Consider the following 20,862-nt stretch of genomic DNA (forward strand, 5'->3'; position numbering starts at 1 on the left):
GCCGTGCACGCCTTTCCTGTCCCTGGTGCCCTATACACAGCCCTGACAGACAGCCCCCTGCAGAACAGCAGTCAGACAGAAACAGGCTTCACAGTCACATCCAGATGTCAGATCCACAAAGCCTCCTCAGGCATCATCAATCAAATACAGAGCGCAGACAGTAAGAAAGACATCATAAGGCATGTGCTAGGCTACTCCATCTTAAAGAGGAAAGATAATGCAAATTAATATGAGTATGCTTAGATTGGTTCTTGTTTATTGTTGGTATTTTGCCTACTGACTACTGACTCACTAAATAATCATTCATGTTCTGATCGTACACAGATTCTTACAGCTGACTGATTCTTAGTTTCAGGAAATAAGTCAAAAGCAAGTTTCAGGCGCTTACAAGCAAAAATAGGCTCTTGAAAAGAAAAAGCAGCAGTGGCAAAATTATTACATTTGTGGTTGTGCTGAGCATTTATTGATTTATCGATAATATTCTACTCTAGAAATGAGAGCCAGCCAACAGTCTTTGCACACATCCATTTTCTGTATGCAAATGTTAAAGACGCTAACAATTTGACTGCCCTCTATGCACCACAGGTTGAGGACACTGATGGCCTAACAGACTGGGTCTCTGAGTACATCATGTTCTGTTTAGGCAATTCCATCCCCACTAGAGACATCTGCTGCTACCTTAACAAAAAATCCTGTGTCACCAGCAACCTGAAGGCCCTACTCACTGAAAAGAAGGGCCTTTAGGTCAGGGGACCAAGCAGAACTCAAGCGGGTACAAAGAGAGCTGAAACACAGACTCAAGGAGAGTAAGGACACCTACAGGGGGAAACTAGAGGAGAGACTGGAGAAGAACAAGGCCAGGGATGTATGGAAGGGGATGAGGAGATCACCGGCTTCCAGAAGAAAGGGAGGGGTACAGCTGAGGGGGGGGGGGGGGGGTCTACAACAAGCTAATGACTTAAACCAGTTTTTCAACAGGTTTGACTCTAGCTCCCCCGCCCCCAGTGCCCCCCCCCCCCCACTGTTCCTCCAAGCCAAAACAGCAGAACACTCTTACATCCCCCACAACCCGCCACCAGATCCTGCAACAGACACCACTTTGCTCCACCCCCCACTCCCATTCTAACACACTCTATAGACTTTACTTCCCCCCCCACCCCTGTTGTGACACCCACAACAGACTCTACCTCAGACTCTGCCACATCCCCCGCCCGCCAGACTGGACTCACAGCCAGCCAGGTGAGAAGCAGCTGGAGAGGCTGCTGGACCAGATGGCATCAGCCCTCATGTGGTGCCAGGTGCCAGAGCCCAGGAAGGGACATCCTGCACCACCAAACCACTACAGGCCCATAGCACTACCCTCTCACGTAATGAAGGTCATGGAGAGGCTGGTCCTGTCATGCCTCAGGCCACTACTGCACTCATCACAAAACCCTCTGCAGTTTGCATACCGGCCCCATGCGGGTGTGGAGGATGCAGTAACATATCTGCACCAGAAGCCACAGTTAACATCATGTTCTTTGACTTCACCAGCACCTTCAATACCATCCTGCCCAGACTGCTGCTGGCTAAACTGCAGGACATGCAGGTGGAAGCTCCCCTGGTCACATGGATTGGGGGCTATCTGACACGTAGGCTACAGCTTGTGATTCTTCAGGGCTGTGTGTCTGACCTTCTGATGTTGCATCAGGCCCCCAGGGCACCGTGCTCTCCCTTCCTTTTCACCTCCTATACTGCAGACTGTAATTACTGCACTGAGTCATGTCATCTGCAGAAATTTTCCAATGACAAGGCCATAGTTGGGTGTGTGGAGAGTGGACAGGAGGACGAATACAGAGACCTGGCCGACCGCTTTGTGAGGTGGTGTGGGGAGAATCGGCTACAGTTGAACGTGACATAGACAAAGGAGATGATGGTGGATTTCAGCAAGAATAAGTCCCCACCCTCTCCAGTCTGCATTGGTGGGACAGATGTGGGAACCGTAACATCCTGCAGGTATCTGGCAATTCAATTGGACAATAAGCTGGAATGGTCCACCAAGACTAGGATGCTACTGATGTCTTATCAGTCTGTTGTTGCGAGCACCATCTTCTCTGCTATGGTGTGCTGGGGAGCATCAAGGCAAAGGAAGGCAGCAGACTGAACAATCTCATTTGGGAGGCTGAGTCTGTTGTCGGCTCCAAGCTTGTCAGTGTGGGGGAGGGGGACAGGGGCAGAATACTGGCGAAGCTGCTGGCAGTTATGGGCAATGCCTCTCACCCCCCCATAAAACACTAGAGAAACTCAAGAGTAGCTTCAGCAACTGACTCATTTAACCTGCTGCATTAAGGAATGATACAGGAAATCATTCCTTCCCAGTGCTATTAGACTCTATAACTCAACTGCCCATGACACACCTGAGGTGACCAAACCAGATTAGTTATGTATTTTGGCTTTGTGTCTATTGCACCATGTCTTTTGCAATATCCTATTCAGTATTGTATCATTTTTTTTTATTTTATTCTATTTTATTTAGTCTTATTTTAATCATATTGTATTGTAATGTTATGGTGTGATTTAAATGTACCTGCCTGGTATGATCCAGGGATTAATAAAGTCATCCATCCATCCATCCATCCATCCATCCATCTATCTATCTATCTAGGATATACAGGACATAAGAATAGGATGCCAGTCCGTCGCAGGGCACACACACATGCACTAGCTATGGGCAGTTCAGAGATGCCAATTTTCCTAAAATGTTTTAGCATTACAGGAAGAAACTGGAGTTCAGAAATTGGTTTGGCATCGATTCAGCTTCAGCCCAGAAGTACCACTGACACATGTACTTGTAGCTGACAAACTCACAGATTCAAAAGAAATTATTTTGCTCACTCTGAAATGACGGGGACAGTTACGTGATGAGAGATTCCTAGCATGTGCTCTTTACTTGCATCCTGTGAGCTGGATCCTGTTGGGATTTTGGGCAAACAAATAGACAAAAATACATGGACACTGTACTTTGAATGACTTCATAATGTTTCTATGTGGTTTTATAAACCTTTGCTGCTGTTTATAAAGCTAGAATAATTTCACATCTTGTTTCTTTTTCTTAAAATCCTGATAAGCGTTTGAATGATACTGTGCTTCAAATATACTGATGTACTGCCACAGAATACAAGTCAGACATTTGTACTTGTTTATGAAGTTATTTCAGTATTCTCCTGCTCCTATTCCACAAGCCAAACCTCAATAATCTCAACGGTTCTTAGCATGTGGAAACAGACATGACTACTTCACGAGTTACTAATGATAACCCACACTTACTGTATTGTTAGGTTTGTGAAATATTAACAAGGGGTTCACTTTTATTTAACTCAAGCGGAGACATATGCTTGACTACACAGTGAAAAGAGTATGATAATCACAGTAGAGTTTACAGTGATCTTTCCTTGCCTGTCAAATGCCTGCTACCACTCATTCGCTTTTAATATCATCACACAGTGTTTTGGAGAACGGCAGCCTGGTCAAGGAAAAGTAGATGGCTAAGTCTTACACATATGGGATAGTCTGAAAATACTGATATTGAGACAAGTCGTAAAGGTTAAAAACTTAAAGGGAAGAAAACCAGCTGAGTGTGGTTGAGGTGTGGGAAGGTGTTGACACGGTCGTTGAACTTTTCGCAGAAATGAGAACTTTGCTCAGTTACTGGTAAAGATTACCGGCGCGTTAAAAGCCATCTGACTGTCAGCTGCAGTGGAGGATTCTCCACAAAGCTAAAAGGCACGTCTCAGAATGTGGAAATCAAATAAAGACACGGCTTGGAGACCAGCCAGCGGCACTCGGCAGAGAATCCGAGACGCCTTTCTCTACTGCACCGGCGACATGACCGAGTTCCGGAAACTCATGAATGGTATGTGAGACAGTCGTTTTATATAAGCCCATAAAAACCAGAAAAGCCTGTAAAAGGGTACTTAGGACAGATTACATGAAACATAAGCAAGAAAAGTGGTTCCAAGTACATTTTAAATAGAATTCATTATTTTCACACGATAGCAAGGAAGATTGCATAACAGTGTATGTCTCAGACTGCACTATCTATCTATCTATCTATCTATCTATCTATCTATCTATCTATCTATCTTAATAAAAATATGAATAATAACAAAAAGATAATAGTGTTTTTCTAGTGACTGCAGGGAAATATTTTTTAAAAAGCCACTGACAACATTAACACCCTATAAACTTGTATGAGCAAGACCATACAAGATTATTCAGAGTGTACATGCTCTTACAGTCTATTATCTTCCAGTCCTTTTCAGTCCTTTATTGTTATCAGCTTAGTCAATCCAAAACTTACCAAAGCCACATTTCCTGATTCTGCATGTTCGGAATGAATTTTCTCATATATGAGGTTTGTAAGCCTCAGTGGTGAAATACAGCAGAAGCAGAGGGTGTGAGACCAAACATTGTTTCATGAGGCAGGAGGAGGTTTGCAAGTGAGGGTGATGGAACATTACAAACAGTCAGTCTTGCTTTTGCGAAATATAACAGCAAAATGTGGTCCAGGGCAGAGCTGCAATGCAATTAAATAGCTGTCAGCAAAGGGCTGTTTTAAATAAACTCGTGTAGTGGGTTAGCGGGCAGCTTTGCAGTTAAGAATGTTTCCTTCTAGCCCTGAGGCTCTTCTGAAGCGGCCTTGTAAATGGTATTCCAGTAAATTACCAACCTTCATCATAAATGGATATAATGTAGTTTCCTGCACTACATATCAAAGACAAACATATCAGCTCTTGGCCTGCATTGGTGAAAAAGACACTCTTTGCTAAATGACATTCAATAAAGAAAATAAGAGCTTTTTATTTATTAAAACTCCACAGCTCCTCATTGCACCTAAGTCAGGATTGATCTACCCGATTGTCACCAACCAAATTATATTACAACATTTTGCAGTGATTCTTGCTACAAAAGGAAATACTGTTTGTAAGCGCCATTTATGCAGAATGGTGTAGTTTTTGTTTAATTAAATGGATGGAATATGTTGTTTAAACCTGCCATTATAAGTTGAAATTTATGTAGCATATTATACATGAAAGTGCTTCTCCGGTTAGTTTTGGTTTGCAACTGCCGGAAGGAGTATGTGTCAGAGGAGCAATAAAGTTTTTGTTTTGAATATGAAAATAAAGACGTGGACGTTGGGAGCCACACGGTTGTTTTACCGTGACTGGTAACCTACCATTTTAACGCGTAAAAACAGTCTACCAATGTTCATTTCACAGAAGTGGTCAAATTTTTAGATTGTGCCAAAAAGAATAACGTTCCCAAACGAAGTCGACCACTACACTGTTAATTTGGCATGTCAGTTTCTACACAAGGATAAATGTGCTCCTTCACCTCGATGTTCCTCAGAAAAGCCCTTTGCGATGCAGTTGGTAGAATGGAGTTTCCGCGGCATGGCGCAGGTCATCATGGTGGACAACCCCCTGAGCGGAGTCCTGGTCCTGGCCGCCCTGCTCGTGGAGAGCCCCTGGCAGGCTGTGCAGGGAATTCTGGGCTTGCTGGCATCCACCTTCACTGCCATCATCATCGGGCTGGACAGGTGCCAGGCGTCGTGCGGTGCTGACTTCTGCACAGTAGCTAAACCCAAAACTCCACCCTAGCCGGCAGAGAGCAGCATGCTGACGCCCACAGCCCAGCCGCTATACTGTAGCTCTCCGAATAGAGATTTAATTTGACCATATATGAAATGTTTCTGGCAACACAAGGGGTGATATGGCAGCTCAGTGAGTTTCATACCTCCAGCTCTGGGTGTTTAATTACCTTACATATATAAAATAAACGGCATCTACATTGTGTTGTGTTGCATACAATTTACTGGCCTCAGTCGACTCATTTCAGTTCCCTTCATACAGCTGAAATTTATTTTAGTCTCATTTAATTTCATTAAACATAATTTGACAGGAAAATCATTCCATAGCACATCACAGTACCTCAAACTGACGATCCACTGAAGCCACACAGTTTTCCTGAGTGTCACAAAGTGCATGCATTTGTTATTATGAACTGTAGTATTTAACTCAAATGTTTAATATAATAGGCTGTATGGCAGTCTGTAAGTGTGAGCTGTTCGTAAGTCAGAAGTTCCTATCCCAGGGACGGCCTGTTGTCCTGTCCAGCCCGCCATGTCTGTCTGCTCCCTGCGTTTCTTTTGAGTGTGGCCCTAAACTAGCTGTACCTGGAGCTCATTAGTCTTATCTCTCTTTCCTGCCCTTCTATTAACCAGCTATAGCTGCTTTGCGTTTGATCCCTTGTTAGTTAGATTAATTAGCGTCTCCCAGTCTTGTGCTCCCCGTTCAGCCATTGCTACGTGTCAGTGTTTGTGCACCTGTCCTGTCTAAACTAATAAAGTGTTTAATAAACTAATAGCATGACGACAAACACTGACATGGCTGCACAAACACATGCAGGAGGCATGGAGCTGTTGAGTCAGACACTGGCACAGGCTTTCTCGCCTGCTAATGCAGGGGATCAGGAGCCATATGCTCAGGCCCACAAGCTGCTGGGTATTTTTAACAATAGTAAACATAGTAAGACAATATGAATCTGTTTTTACCTAAACGGGCCAATCATGTAAAACTGAAAAAGTGCATTATAAATATAACTGTAACTGGCATGTTACAAACACATTTGATACTTACGCTACAGAACAAAAGAAGAAACAGAGGAGTTTTGCATGTTGTGCGACGAACCGGCATCCGGTCCAGGGTACCTTCCTGCATAGGTCACTGAATTCCCTCTACAGGCACCAGAATTGGCTGTATGCTTGTTATATATTATCTCAGGGGTCTCCAACTCCGGTCCTGGAGAGCTACTATCCAGTCGGTTTTCTGTCCCACTTGGCTTCTGATGAGCCACACCTGCTCCTGGTATTTACCTGAGAACTAGTGTGGCTCATCAGAAGCCGGGTAGGATAGAAAACTTACTGGATAGTAGCTCTCCAGGACCGGAGTTGGAGACCCCTGCATTATCTGCTTCACTTGTACGTCGCCCAATAAATAAATGTAAATGCAGCTGAGAGTGAATGAATGAATGAATGAATGAATGGACTCGTCCACCTGAACCAGCCCTGTCTTGTAATCTTCCCCTAAGTTACCAAGTATTATTAATATCAGCTGAATCGTCTTGAATTTATTTCAACAGAGTAATAATTTTGGCGTCCCCTCTCTGAGTGTCCATGTACTCTGTGTCAGTACTGAGGTGACCAGGGGTCTCCATGGCTGCAATGGGATGTTGGTGACACTCCTCATGGGAGTCTTCAGCTCCAGTGGGGACTGGTACTGGTGGCTGCTGGTGCCGGGGTGCCTTGCTGCAGCCACATGGTGAGTCACTCCAAGCGGACCTGCAGACACTGTGAAAATTAATAACAAAAAGGTTTTCACACGAAAGTTGTTACATTTATCAACAATGCATGCATGTATTTCTGGTTTTCTTATGTTTTCTTGATATTTGTCTTTGTGAAGTTGAAGCTGCGCACACTGGGTTGCCCTCTGTGTGCAGAGGTGGAAACTTCAGGATCAGAATGTACAAAACCAGACTAAGATTTTTTTTCAACCAATGAGTTGAGTTTAAAGAGTCACGTTCACAGAGTACTCAGCTGGTTGGCCGTAACAAAATCTTGGTCTGGATTTGTACTTTCTGGACCTGAACATTCCACCCCTGTGTGTGTGTCCTACCTCCAGCACATTCCTCCACAGTGGACTTAGGCCCCTACTTGATCCCTGGGACCTGCCCGTCAGTGTGTTCCCCTTCAACACCGTCATCCTGCTCTACCTCTCCTGTACCGGCAGCACCAACCCCTACTTCCCTCACCACCCCGCTGAGAGACCGGTGGCACCAGAGCATAGCAACAACACGCATCTCCAGGGTCTGCAGGTCAGGGAAGGGGAGAGGGCCAGAGGGGCTTCTCGGAGAGGAAGGGAGAAGTAGAAGTCAATCTGCCAGCATGAAAGACAAAGGATGAAAGTCCAAGAGAAATGTCAACAGTGGCAAGAAGTGGCTTTGAGGATTTAAGGGAGTCTTGGAAGCACCAGGTTCAAAACGCTTCTGGTCCAGACTCAAGTGCAAGGAATGAAAAGCATTCAGGATGAGAGCCATTCCCAAGGTTTATTATACAAGGACCCCACAAAACAGGAGATGGAACATTGCAAACATAAGGACTGGTACTGTATATTACATTACCAAAAAGGATGTCTGACCCTTGTTGATAAAGGTATATAACTGCTCAAAAGTCAGCAATTGGGGAAAGGAGACACCAGACTTGAGTAGGACACCCCCAAATGAAAATAAGGATTAATTACTTGATCGATGATGTCATCCTCAGTGTCCCACAGAAATAGGTCACCGTCACCCATGTTTGCTTGGCCGTGACACAGGACTAGGAGGGGGAGGTACAAAGGCTAGAAGCAAGCTCAGTTAGCTGATAAGATGTCAGTTATTATGGACCCAGGAAGTAAGAATCTGGCATGCAGGAGTGAATTAAATGGAAGAAACAATGCAGTCGGACAAGGGCCAAATGACAGCCGCCCCGCAGAGAAGGATCAGACTCAGGTCGCAGGCTGGTGGGGGACCTTCACTCCCCCTGCTTGCATCATTTATTATTTAATGGCTTCAGTCAGCAGCCATTAGTGGCATATTCCTCTTCAGAAGCATGATGTGTGAATTGAGACAAAGACACGAGCTCCCGCACGCCAGGGTAGCTGCAGACTGCTCTCTCTCTGCTTTTCCTCACACGGAGCTTCACCCATTTTCCTCTGTACCTCCATTTCCAGATTCAGATGTAGTTTCTTAGTTGATGCTATTACCCCAATCAGATTGGCTTTGCCAAAGGTCACTGCTACAGTCACTCGCCATCTTCAGCTTATGATTCCATGTCTTTCGTTGCTACCACTATCGCGCATCCCTCTCTGTCGCTGTATCTACTAAACGTGCCTCTGTTTCTCCTACCTTCCTCATAATGTCAGTGTTTTATTAGATGATTGTATTTACATTACTGTGCAAAAGTCTTATGCAGTCAAAGAAAATGTTTTAATGCTCTTCATGCTGGTGTAAAATGATGCTCTTATGCCTGTCAAAGTGTGTCAGCTTAGCCGTTTCCAAACCTCTGCTAAAATCACCCCATTATTTCCAATAACCATCCAATACACCCATGTATTTTTTGACTGGACCCCTAGCGCACCTTGTATAGCTAATCAATATCTCAATGACTTTTTAAAATTAATTAAGTGAGCTGGGGGTGAAATTTAATAAATAAATGGAATGTCTGAGGTGCCCCTGAGGAGAGGTTTGGGAACTGAAGCGGTGTTCATCTAGCCATCCAACTAGATATCAGTAACTTTTGGGAGAACAGAAGAAATTTTTACTAGCTTTTATTCTGTTTCTCTTAATTTGCAGATGTTCTAATGCTACATTGTGTTTTTCGTTCTGAGCAAAAATGCACTTACTATCCAGATAAACAGCTTTAAACATTTCTTTTGACTGTGTAAGCATTTTGCAGAGTACTGTATATTTAATAATAATAATAATATATCTAACTTCCAGCAAGATGTTGAAAAATCATGTGAGCTGGGATTGTTCTGTTATTAATCCTGCTTTGAGCAGTTACATTCAAGAAATATTATGGGCTGTCACAGAGAGGCATTTCATTTATCCTGTTTCCGTAGAAGTGGCTTCTGGGTATACTGATGGAGGATGTAGAAAATTGTGGTTACAAAATTGAAACACAAAGGCAGGAGAAAATTTCTAATAGAGCTGTGTAATATTTAATCGTGATCAAAGACACCCTCACACAATATTCAACACCAACGTTCCTTTGCCCAGCTTCCGGCTAAGTCAGTCTCAGCCCTCTCTTACCCCCCAGTTGCTCAAGGGGAGTTTCCTCCTTACCTTGTAACTTAACTGAAATTATTATGGTTGCCAGGAATGATCAGGGGGCCCCATTCACCATGCATCCTGCCAGATGCCCCTTATCAGTCTGAGGCATCACTCGTTACTAGGGGTTGCTAGAGAAGCAGACCTCATATATTTGGCCATATCAAATTTTTCGCACATTTTTTTCCACAAGATCATCTTGTCTTACAGATGGGTCAATTCTTGCAGTCAGGTTAATATGCACAGAATTATAACTGTTGGTTACAATATTCTGTTTACTTGCAAAATACCTACCTGTTGATTACAATGTTGGTTTATAGCAGGAGTCAGCAATCTTCTTAAAGCAAAGAGCCATTTTATCCTAAATGTCTGACTTGTGTTTTACAAAGAGCCGCAATGGGTAGAGAAGGGGGTTTGTGTCAGTGATACAGAGTTAGGAGGACACTTGTGTGAATTTGGGAACGGGAAGCAGCTTTATTCGGAACAGGGCTACTCTCGAGAGTCGCTGTGAGGTAGACACTGAGGTCTTGCCAAAATGAAGTCCAAACTGAAAGACAAAACTCATCAAAAAGCAGGCAAGGGTTGGGCGATGTGTGTCGGCGATCAGGGGGTTCAGGCAGGTGCTCAGTGGGCAGGCAAAAGTCGAGCGATGTTTGTCGGAGTTCGGGGGGTCAGGCAGGCCTCGGAATCGGTATGGAAGGGGAGTCAAGAAAGCCGGGATGACAGAAAGGAAAAAACAGCCAAACTCAGGACAAACCATGAAGCTACAGCACCGGAGTGCAGGATCCGATAAACTAAAATAGACTCCACTGATTAGAGCAGCATGGAGTCAGCTGAGAGACAAGGGTGCACAAGAACTGGAAAAACCCATGTTTCAGGAAGGTAAGCCTGGTCGGGGTTTCCCCGGAGACGTGGTCTTCCTGACATCACTCGGGGATCCCCAGGGTTGGTCCGTGACAGTTTGAGATACGTTTTTTTTTTTATGCGATATGGGTATATATGCATTTAAAACAAAAACAAAACTTCAATTACTTACACAAAATAAAGAAAAGCATGAGAATGCGTAACAGTACAAAGGTAACTAATATTACAGCAGTGTTCAGCTCTGTAGTGATAATCCTCACCCCTCCGTTCCTGAGTTAAGTTCATTCGGCTCTGCAGTCGTCTGCCCTTCACTCTCCACCTCGCTACTGTAACTGCTGACCGAGCAGCGCAAAATGTCCTCACCACTCCAAACTCAGCTGTAAGTCAGACAAAATATAGTAATATTCACAAAGACCTAGGAAGGTGTGGTGACAATTTACTACAAAAGGTATATGAAAAAATTAGGAAACGTTGAAGCGTACATCCAATCTCGGGTACTGAAGAAAACTCTGGAGAGCATATCATTTGACCGGAGATGTAATCTTCTAGAAGAGAATGACCTTTAGGAAGATGCAGTTAAGAAGCCACAGAGGCACACGGTGGACCGACTGTCATATGTAGCTAAAGAAATACCTACATGAAAAATAATATTAACCCATAAATAAATTATTGATCTTTACGAAAGAATTATCATAATTATGTTAAGACGTGAAAATGTGAATGCGGCTATCATTCTGTGAAGAGCCGCAGCCTCGTGGTCAAAGAGCCGCAGGTTGCTGATCCCTGGTTTATACGTTATGGACATACAAGATTAATTAATGATCATGAGTAAAAGTAACAGTGATTATCAATATTGACAGTAATTAGTGATAGTGATTGATTAAGTTCTTGGCACGGTGGTGCAGTGGTTAGCACTGTTTTCTCGCACCTCCAGGACCAGCTGTGAGCCGCTGCCATGGCTTGGTGTGTGGATTTTGCATGTTCTCCCCGTGTCGTAGTGGGGTTTCCTCTGGGAACTCTGGTTTCCCCCCACGGTCAAAAAACAAGCTAATTGGAATTAACAAATTACCCCATAGGTGTGAATGGAATGTGAGCGTGTCCTGTGATGGTTGCTGCCCCATCCTGGGTAGATCTTCGCCTTGCACCTGAAGCCCCCAGGATAGGCTCCAGACCCCCGTGAACCTGAATAGGACAGAAGATGAAAGGATTAAGTTCATAATTTGTACTGATCAATTTTAAAATCAGTTCCATAAGAAGTCTTAGATGGCACTGCTACTGATTTGGCGTTTTACTTTTTGAGATATTAGATATTCTTTCCAGCACTGCTGCGCTTCAGAGGATTTTGTGATTAATGGCGCAGATGTGTTTGTTCTTAAAGGTGTTGAACATGAAGGTGGCGGAAGCCTGTGCTGCCAGAGTGACAGAGTCTTTCTCTGTGTTCCTCCCTCAGCTCCTGCAGGGGGTGGTGAGGGGTGTGGGCCAGATTTATGCCTGTGAGGAGCTCTGGCCCTCGCTGCTCATCCTCCTGGCTGTGCTCATCGGCTCCCCCCTGCTCTGCATCCACGCCTTGCTGGGCTCTGGGGCAGGATTGCTGGCAGGTGAGTGGATTGGGAGTTAGGAGGGGGTCAGCCTGCGTTTGGCGTGCATGGCTTGTGGGTGACAGTGGGGGGGCTTTACTGGAAATGGGGAAAACAGAATATAATAATTATTATTATTATTGTTATTATTATTATAGCATTTTCCATACATGGAATGCAGCTCAAAGTGCTTCACATATGGGATTTAAATAAAACCAATTAATAGTGATACTTTATTAATGCACATGGGGAAATTCTCCTTGCTGCTTTACCCCATCTTGCTCTCCATGAAGTTTGGGGGCCACAGCGAAGGGCAGCCACCTTGTGGGGCCCAGGGAGCTGAGGGTCAGGGGGCCCACAGATGTGCAGAGGCCACATCACAGACGCAGAGGCTTAAAAGATAAAGAAACTATTCACCCTGTGGCCACCAGGTCCACCAGTGAATAGAGATGACATGTACAGTATGCATTATCTGAGGGATCTCATTTTGGTGCAAGGAACATGTGATGCAGAAGATCTCACAGATCAGAGTCAGGTTCTTCAGGTTACATACTGGTACAATGCACCACACAGATCTCTTCCAACAGAGTGTTACCAGTAAACTAAAAATATTTCACGCAAAGTATGAAGTACAGAAAAAATGCAGGAATGCTCCTCAGGGTTCAAACAAAGAGCTATACCAGAAGGATTCTTCAGCATTTCCTGTCAGTCACATTAACCCACGTGCAAGTGGGAGGGTGCAGCAATAGGCTTTTAGCATGTAATATTTATGCAGTTCAATGGGGACCTTTTAATCTTAGCCACTATTTTTCTGTAGTTTTTGCTTGACACCATCAGGGCGGGAGTGAATGAGTCATGGATGGGAGGTGGGCTCAGCTGTGGGGGGCAGATGGGTGCTACAGTACCGCTACCACAAGGGGCAGCTCTCAGATCAGAGTGGTGAAAGTGTGAAGAGATATGGGGGCCCCATTAAAAGGGGACAGCTTGCCGAAGTGCGAGGGGGCACTGCAAGGCAGGGGCTGATGTGTGGAATTATACTGTAGAAAAGTGATATAGGAAAAAGCCAGTGAGAAGGTCACCAGGACTTTTCACACAAGTTACTCACGACCTTGTGGCCATTGTTTCTGGGTTAGGCTTCGCACTGCTGCCACCCTGCATAGGTCAAGCGGGTACAGAAGATGGATGGATGACGTCAAGCCTTTACATTACCACAGAATGGGAGTCATAAACTGAAAGCAAAGCATAAAGTGAAGTTAGACTGACAGGACGATTTGAAAGGGCTACATGAATCTCTATGCTGCTATATGCTTGCTAGGATGAGCAGACCTGTGGGCATCCTGAACAAAATGGAATTTTAACTACCAGAGCAATATCCTGCACTCAGAGGCGGGAGGCAGAGATAACAAGCTGAGTGGATGCCCGGCCCATTGATGACTCATTACCACAAGGTCATGCTCCCTGGATCTTACAGGCCGCGTGCCCGGTGGCAGGGAGTTGGAACGCCCCCATTCAAACAGAAAGCCAAGCCACAACTATGTTTTCCATACGGTGTTCAAAGAGAGAGATAAGAGAATTAGCATCTCATAAAACCGCTAGATATTTGAGGTTTAGAGTAACAAATAAGGGAACAGTGAGGCTACGGGAAGGTGGCTAATCATAGACACACTTTTGGAGACTTGGACGCAGTACATACACACACTCAGCTTATTCGGGGCCCCAGTTTGGCCACTGTAAACCAAGTCATGGGAATCATGGTGCCTGTCACTGCTTGTCAGTGTCATACGGATTCAGCTCTAATGAGTAATAATAAGTCATTGATCACTGACAGTCTACAGCGTGACCTTTCTGGACTGTCTGGGCCAGCTAGCGTGGCCACTGTCAACCTTGGATGCGAGTCGTCCAGGCGACAGCACTGAAAGCTTATCACAAAAGCGACTAAAAGCTAACGAAAACTAAAAACTCATCTAAAAGCAAGCCAAAAAAAAAAACATATTTTCAGTTCCTGCAAGAAGCTTTGCCAGTGTCAACAGAGACAATTGAAGGTAATTAACCATTTTATGAAAATTTAGGACATTGTACTCTGAGCCATTTCTTCTCTCTCCCAATTCCGAGACAGGGCAGGATGAGAGAAAGTCATCCAGCCTCAGTCTACAGTGGTGCTCTGCCCTGACACATCACCTGACAACTGATGACAGTGACCAACCTGAGTCTTCTGCCTGTAGAATACAAGAATTTGTAAGAATTTTACAAGGAATTTTGAACAGACATGTAGGGGCGTGTATCTGTAGCTGTAACAATGGCCTTTATGAGGACAACCTTCATGAAAAGATGCATTAGAGTTGCAATGGTGATGCAGGTCATTGACATTGCAGCACAAAAATGTATATAACCATTTGGAGAGTAATAAGGGGCACCACTTTACAATAAGGCTCCCGTTTGCCACTTGCAAATGGTAGTAACTTATTAATAAAAAGAAAACTGTGTTATAACTTGTTTTAAGCTGTCTATTAATAATTTACAAAGTGCTACAACTTAATTATTATCCAGATTATAAATACATTTAACTATCTGGCACACTTTTTTGCAAAGTAAGATAAAATTAACACAGATGATACATAAAATAGTGTGTATCAAGCATAAAAAACAAGTAGCCGGTAACACAAAATACTTTTTTCCTGCAGATATTGAGTTCCAAATAAGTTTGAGTCTTGTCATTATGATAGAAGCATTTCCATCCGTGCTGGGAGCTGATGAAAACACTGCACTAATTACACGAAAGCTTGGGTGATTCAGACTATTTGCATGAAAAATGACAATTGGTTCAGTGAGTCACAGTGGTTTGGACCACTTCACATTCTGACCAGGGCAGCAAAAGCTCTCTATTGTTCATCAACTGGGTCCACTGTGCCACGGTCATAACCATGTTGTAGGGGGATATGCCACACAACACTGGTGGGGACTTTGGTATTCAGCGAAATGAATGCACAACGTGAGTAGTGATGCACTCGGGTTGCCAGGTGTGCTTTAAGGCGTGATCGTTTTAACAAGTCCCCGGAGCTCTAGTTGCCATCACCACACCGTGTTTGAGACTGACCCAGGTTCTAGGTTACATGCAGTATAAAATGTTCAGACTTTGGCTCCCAAGCTTTCATGAAGTAATTCTTACAGCGATGGATGTCAAACTGGTAAGACCCGGTGAAGCAGCATGAAAAAAATGTGCTGGCATGTTTTTTATAATCCACTGCAAGACAAAAAACCCCAAGCTTCCCTCCAGGGATTAATAAAGTTCCATCCATCCATCCATCCATTAAGATAGATAGATAGATAGATAGATAGATAGATAGATCATCTAAACAACACTTTTACTGTAAATAACTATGCAGTGCACATGAATGCAGGGAGGTTAAGGCAGTGTAGCCTGAATATATGTAAATGTGCAGGGGCAGTGTGTGGCTCAGTGGGCTCTGTGCATGTGACCGGTTCATGTCCGGCTTCAGCACGTCTGCGGGCCCTTGAGCAAAGGCCCTTATCCCCCAGCTCCCTGGGCGCTGCTATGGATGGCTGCCCTTCGCAGCCAGCTTACTCTCACCTACAGAGGCGTAAAGGGAATTTCCCCACAGGGATCAATTATTATTATATTTAACGCAAGATGTAAGATTGAAAAACATAAAAACAAGTGGGTCACCCAAACATGAAGGCAGGTACTTGTTGATAAAATCGTTTGACTTAGAGGTCACACAAGATCAGTTTATTGATGCCCTTTATTATTTTAGTGTTCTTAAGCCTTCTTATATACCTCACAGGGTTCCATTTTACATATGCGCCGCAGCTTAAAATGCAATACTGCATATTTCCTGCATGTCAGAAACCTGAATGTGAAGAGAGTGCTCGGAATTTTCTGTATTGTCCACCATCTTAATACCTTTTAAGAGGAGGGTAAAGATACTGTTCCTCAGATGTTTGTTTTACTTTTTCTATGCTTATTTGTACAGAGAATGTTAGAAATCGTTGTTGGGCACCTCGCACCTCCGGTGGATGTTTGTAATACCAAAAGTGGTATTTTCCTAAATTTCCACACTCCTTTAAAAAAGTATTTTAGCTGACCCTGCAGATGCCTTACCATGGCAACCCATTCACTACTTGCAGTTTATTTAGAAGAACATGCACACCCATGTCTGGGCAAGAAAGCACATGTTATTAAATGAAACAGAACAACTACCGAAAGCAGGCCGTGAGATCAGATCCAAGGCATTCTCTGCGTGTCTTTAGCGCCTTGCCAGGTGACGGCAGCGAGCACGTTCTGGCTGAGAGTTAGAGACGCCGCCTCGCTGCAACTCGTGAGGCTGTTTGGGGGCGGATGAATAGCCTCTGTTTTGACTACAGCAACCGGAACTTCTTTTTCCCCAACTGCACCTCAGGGCTCTCAGTAGCAGTTCGCTGCACTTGGCTGTACGCCGGTCTTTCTGGCTTCAATGGGGCCCTGGGCTGCATGGCTGTTGGGGGGCTGTTCTTCAAGTTCAACTGGAAGACCCACCTTCTGTCCATCACCAGCGGTGAGTGGGGGAAACCAGTCCTGTCGCATCTGAGCCCACGTCTCTCTCCTCCTTAAGCAGCCACAGCAAGCTGCCTCACACACCAGATAAAGGCATTGATGTCCACCTATCCCTGACCATTCTCTGTGCAGCCTATAGCTGTAATGCCTTGCCAGGTGACAGCAGTGAGCACATCAGTGACCAGATCTGATGCTTAGTAAGCTCCAATTTATTTACACTATGTAAATGTAGTGACGATGCAAATTTTCACTACCTATCGTCATAGTAGACTATCCATTTACACGACCATGCTTTAGCGGACATTGATATAGTGGATAAAAATTGCCATATGTGTGGTTTTGCTTTTTAATTTCAGACAATAGCCAAACAACAAAGCTGCACATCTATCTGTGCCTCTAAAATCTAAATCTATTACTGTATGTGATTTTTTTTCACAGAAAGTCAAAATATATTTGCAAATACTTTTACAGCACCATCACTAAAAACATCTTAAGGTATTGGACATATGCAGAGAATCTGAAGACAAAATAGTCATACTATTTGCAAAATTTCTTTGTTCAATGCCATAAAAGACACTGAAAAAGTGAAGTGCAAATGACAAAGACGTTTGCAAAATGGTTCTTGAAATGAACCATGAAATGAACTGAAAGCTCATTAATTGTCATTTTGACTGGACAGAGCTTAATTCACAGTTTCCTGTAACACCCAGTTTTATCTGTACTGTACTGTACTTCATCTCTACAGTAACATGACAGAATGAAATTGCAGAAAATCAAATCTATCAGAAAATGTCACAGATCGTCTGTGGTGGTACTACCAACAAGAGCAAAATACAAGGAAGGCTGGTGAAGCAGGCAGCTGTATGTGAAGAGGGTAACCTTTCATATCACTCATTTCTCAGCTTTTCTCTCTTCATATGGAGACATTGCCCTAAGCAACCTTCTGGGAACCGTAAGTAAAGTACCAGGAATCTGAAATGAAGGTTTCATCTATGAATTTGTATATTTAAAATAATACCTTACTTCCATTACCATGGAACTGGCTACACTTGACTAACCAGATAGGGCTGTAAAAAAACAGCATAGTAACACACCTATTTCCCTTTCCAACTGACCCCAAACACTTCTTGTAACAGGTGGGCCTCCCAGCATGCAGTTGGGCGGCCACGCTCACAGTCTCACTAATGCTGCTGCTGACGGCTCACAATCTGTCCTCGTACCGGATTCCCCTTGGTCGTGTAATGTTTCCAGAGACACACCAGGAGGCACAAGCCCACCGGGCTGGAGCAGACATGCATAGCACTGATGTTTAGTGGGCTGTTCATGCTCACACACGTACAATAATAGAATACAGGGAACGTAATGACTGCATGGCAGTAGATTCCAGTTCTGGATATAAAAGCACCTCCTGAGAAACTATGCACAGTGTTTGGTCAAGAAATGCTGCCGATTCTTGTAGTACCACACGCCAGTTCCCTGCTACCCAAGGGTACTATTAGCACTAGCGTTTTAAAATTATAGACTGTCCCTGAATTATTACTAAGTTCCATTCTGAGAATGAGATTGGGAGAAGCGTGTAAGGCTGGGACAGTACCGTTGCCGTACAGTATTTTCCCACAGCAACTGTCATGCGGTGTGGTTAACGTGCCCTAGGCAGAGTAGGGCTGCTAGACGTGCTGGTTCTTTTTCTCGAACTTCGCTCATATATGCGAGTTCTTGTAAGCTGCATAGATTGTAAGTCGGGGACGATCGTCAGTGTTCAGTTGAGTATAACCTGGAACACAATATAGCATTATCCTTTCATGGTGCTACTTGAACAGCAGCACTACATCAGTCTAATGCATATGTGGACATGTGAAATTTAGACACCATTTAATGTGAGCTAAATTTCTGTTAACGACTTTCCATGTTGTTGTCAATGGAACCCGCGTCCCATAAAACGGGGGTGATTCTGTTACAATCGTATGTTATTTTGAAATGTACTTATTATGTAACGCATAAAATGGATAACATTGTATAACATTACATGATTACATAAGCTGTTAATTCAAATTAGTACTGTGAAAAATTGTGACTATGATTGTTACTGCAAAAATGTAATACATTTATTGACATTTTTGAGAAAATGTAAAAACTGCACAGCCGTCTGCCTGGTACTTGTATCCCCACCCCCTCATGAAATATTTCACCATGAGGAATTCTAGAGTAGGAGCCTCCGCCCCCCATTGCGAGGTTTGACTCCAGAGCCCACCTGTGTGGTTGACCATCTACCTGACACGTAACATCCCAGGTGTGATTCATCTGGAATTCTTGCTCATGCTTCCCACCATGACCTACGACCTTCAGCCAGTGAGCTAACGTCTCCAGGCGGCATTTCCACTGAGCCTGCCGGGTTTACATGGTGGTCTGACTATCAGATGTTTGCTAACACACACTGCCCCCAAACCTGGCTCAAAGGGTGAGTCACAGCACCCCCCTTCAGAGCATGGTATTTTAGATTTTCTTGATCTCTCGCAGGGGCATTTATTCTTATTATTATTAATCTAGCTTCTGCCTACAAACCAGCCAGATAACTTGTCGGATTTAAGGTAGTCTGGGCTACTGTAAATGTAAGTAAACGAAGATACGGTCCATTTAAACTGGGGCAATATAAATCCTACAGGTTATCCAGCCAAGCAAGAAATCCTGCTTCATGATACAGGCCACTGGGGTCTTTAATGGACACCATCTTCGTTCACTTTCGTTCGGCCCAGACTACTTTAAATCCGACAATTTATCCGGCTAAGCAAAAAAGACCTGTGGCCTGTATTACAAAGCGGGGTTACTGGCTTATCGGGGTAACTTGTCGGATTTAAGGTACCAGAGTTTCATATTCGTTCACTTACATTTTGCCCAGACCACCTTAAATCCAACAAGTTACCCCGATAAGCCAGTAACCCCGCTTTGTAGTACAGGTCACTGATTCGTGATAGAAGCCCCTGATCATCAAGGGACCCTAACAGGAGCTCGAGTTATAAAGCTCTGTGGATGGCCGAAGTACGAAAACCCCTCTGCCATGGTAAGGTAATTTCCTAACTGGAGAACAGCGTAACATCTTGCCCTTGTTTGTATAGGCAAAGCCTCCAAAAGGGTCTGTCTGCAGCCGCTCAGAACGTGCACTCTCAGCAGGAAGTGCAACCGGGGTATCGTTTCCTGCTTGCTAAGTTAGTGCTAATAAAGTTTAAAAATGGTACGTTTTCGAGTTACTGTCTTGTGAACGATATGAAATATTCTTAATCATGTTAACATGTGCATATTTATGTTGTTTGGCTGGCCATTGGTTTATTTAAAATGTTAGATTTTAAATACCAGATCAAGTTAATCAAACTAAATGTTACTCTTGTAATTATTAGCATCGTGGCCGTGGTAGTATCGAGAGCACTGATGTTCAGACAATGCTACTTTATTTTTTACGCTGTTATTCCAAGGAAAAATTAATTGTGCAACCATCATAACTCACTAACATGCGCGTCCCCTAGTTTATTCTATATAACCACTGTTACATACATACATGTATGACATATATACACACACACACACACACACCATATTTATATGTGTGTGTGTGTGTGTGTGTGTAAAAAGAGTAAAACAGAATAAAAAAATACTGTGTACAATTCTGTGTTATTAATCTTATATATCAGAACTGTAATATGTAATACACTTTACATACGCCATGAGGTACCAAACAGTGCTTAATAAAAGATGGATGGAAAAAAACAAAGAACACTGGACACGACATCAGGAATCAAATGTTCATTTTTTTCTGATAAAATATTAAAAACAAACAAAACAAACCGATAGGAACATCTAATTTAAATAACCTCTGTGTATGATAATAATTACTTGTCTTGCCTTGCCATAAGGAGACCGAGAAACGTTCTCCTCAAGACCACAAGAACAACTAAACACTATATGCTGGAA

At 43.7% G+C, this 20,862-nt stretch overlaps 1 protein-coding gene across 2 annotated transcripts; it reads left to right on the forward strand.

Annotated features, from left to right (window-relative positions):
* Nucleotides 1-3,701: 3,701 nt before the first annotated feature.
* Nucleotides 3,702-19,038, forward strand: LOC111857367 (urea transporter 1). 2 transcript variants are annotated; one of them, XM_023838139.2, is made up of 8 exons: nucleotides 3,702-3,892; nucleotides 5,389-5,578; nucleotides 7,230-7,358; nucleotides 7,719-7,911; nucleotides 12,221-12,368; nucleotides 16,766-16,900; nucleotides 17,802-17,851; nucleotides 18,036-19,038. In XM_023838139.2, exons 1-8 carry the CDS (start codon nucleotides 3,775-3,777, stop codon nucleotides 18,210-18,212), a joined length of 1,140 nt encoding a protein of 379 aa, XP_023693907.2. In that variant the 5' UTR covers nucleotides 3,702-3,774; the 3' UTR covers nucleotides 18,213-19,038. The 2 variants fall into 2 exon arrangements, with proteins under 2 accessions (XP_023693907.2, XP_023693909.1); XM_023838141.2 differs by having other exon boundaries at nucleotides 3,762-3,892; nucleotides 7,180-7,358.
* Nucleotides 19,039-20,862: the final 1,824 nt, after the last annotated feature.

The sequence above is a fragment of the Paramormyrops kingsleyae genome, chromosome 12, assembly GCF_048594095.1.
Source record: "Paramormyrops kingsleyae isolate MSU_618 chromosome 12, PKINGS_0.4, whole genome shotgun sequence".
Taxonomy (NCBI): Eukaryota; Metazoa; Chordata; class Actinopteri; order Osteoglossiformes; family Mormyridae; genus Paramormyrops; species Paramormyrops kingsleyae.

Coding starts and splice junctions, on each gene's coding strand:
- LOC111857367 (XM_023838139.2), top strand. CDS start 3,775: ATGTGGAAATCAAATAAAGACACGGCTTGGAGACCAGCCAGCGGCACT. Junction 5,579..7,229: donor ATCATCATCGGGCTGGACAG/GTGCCAGGCGTC, acceptor ACTCTGTGTCAG/TACTGAGGTGACCAGGGGTC. Junction 12,369..16,765: donor TGGGGCAGGATTGCTGGCAG/GTGAGTGGATTG, acceptor ACTGCACCTCAG/GGCTCTCAGTAGCAGTTCGC.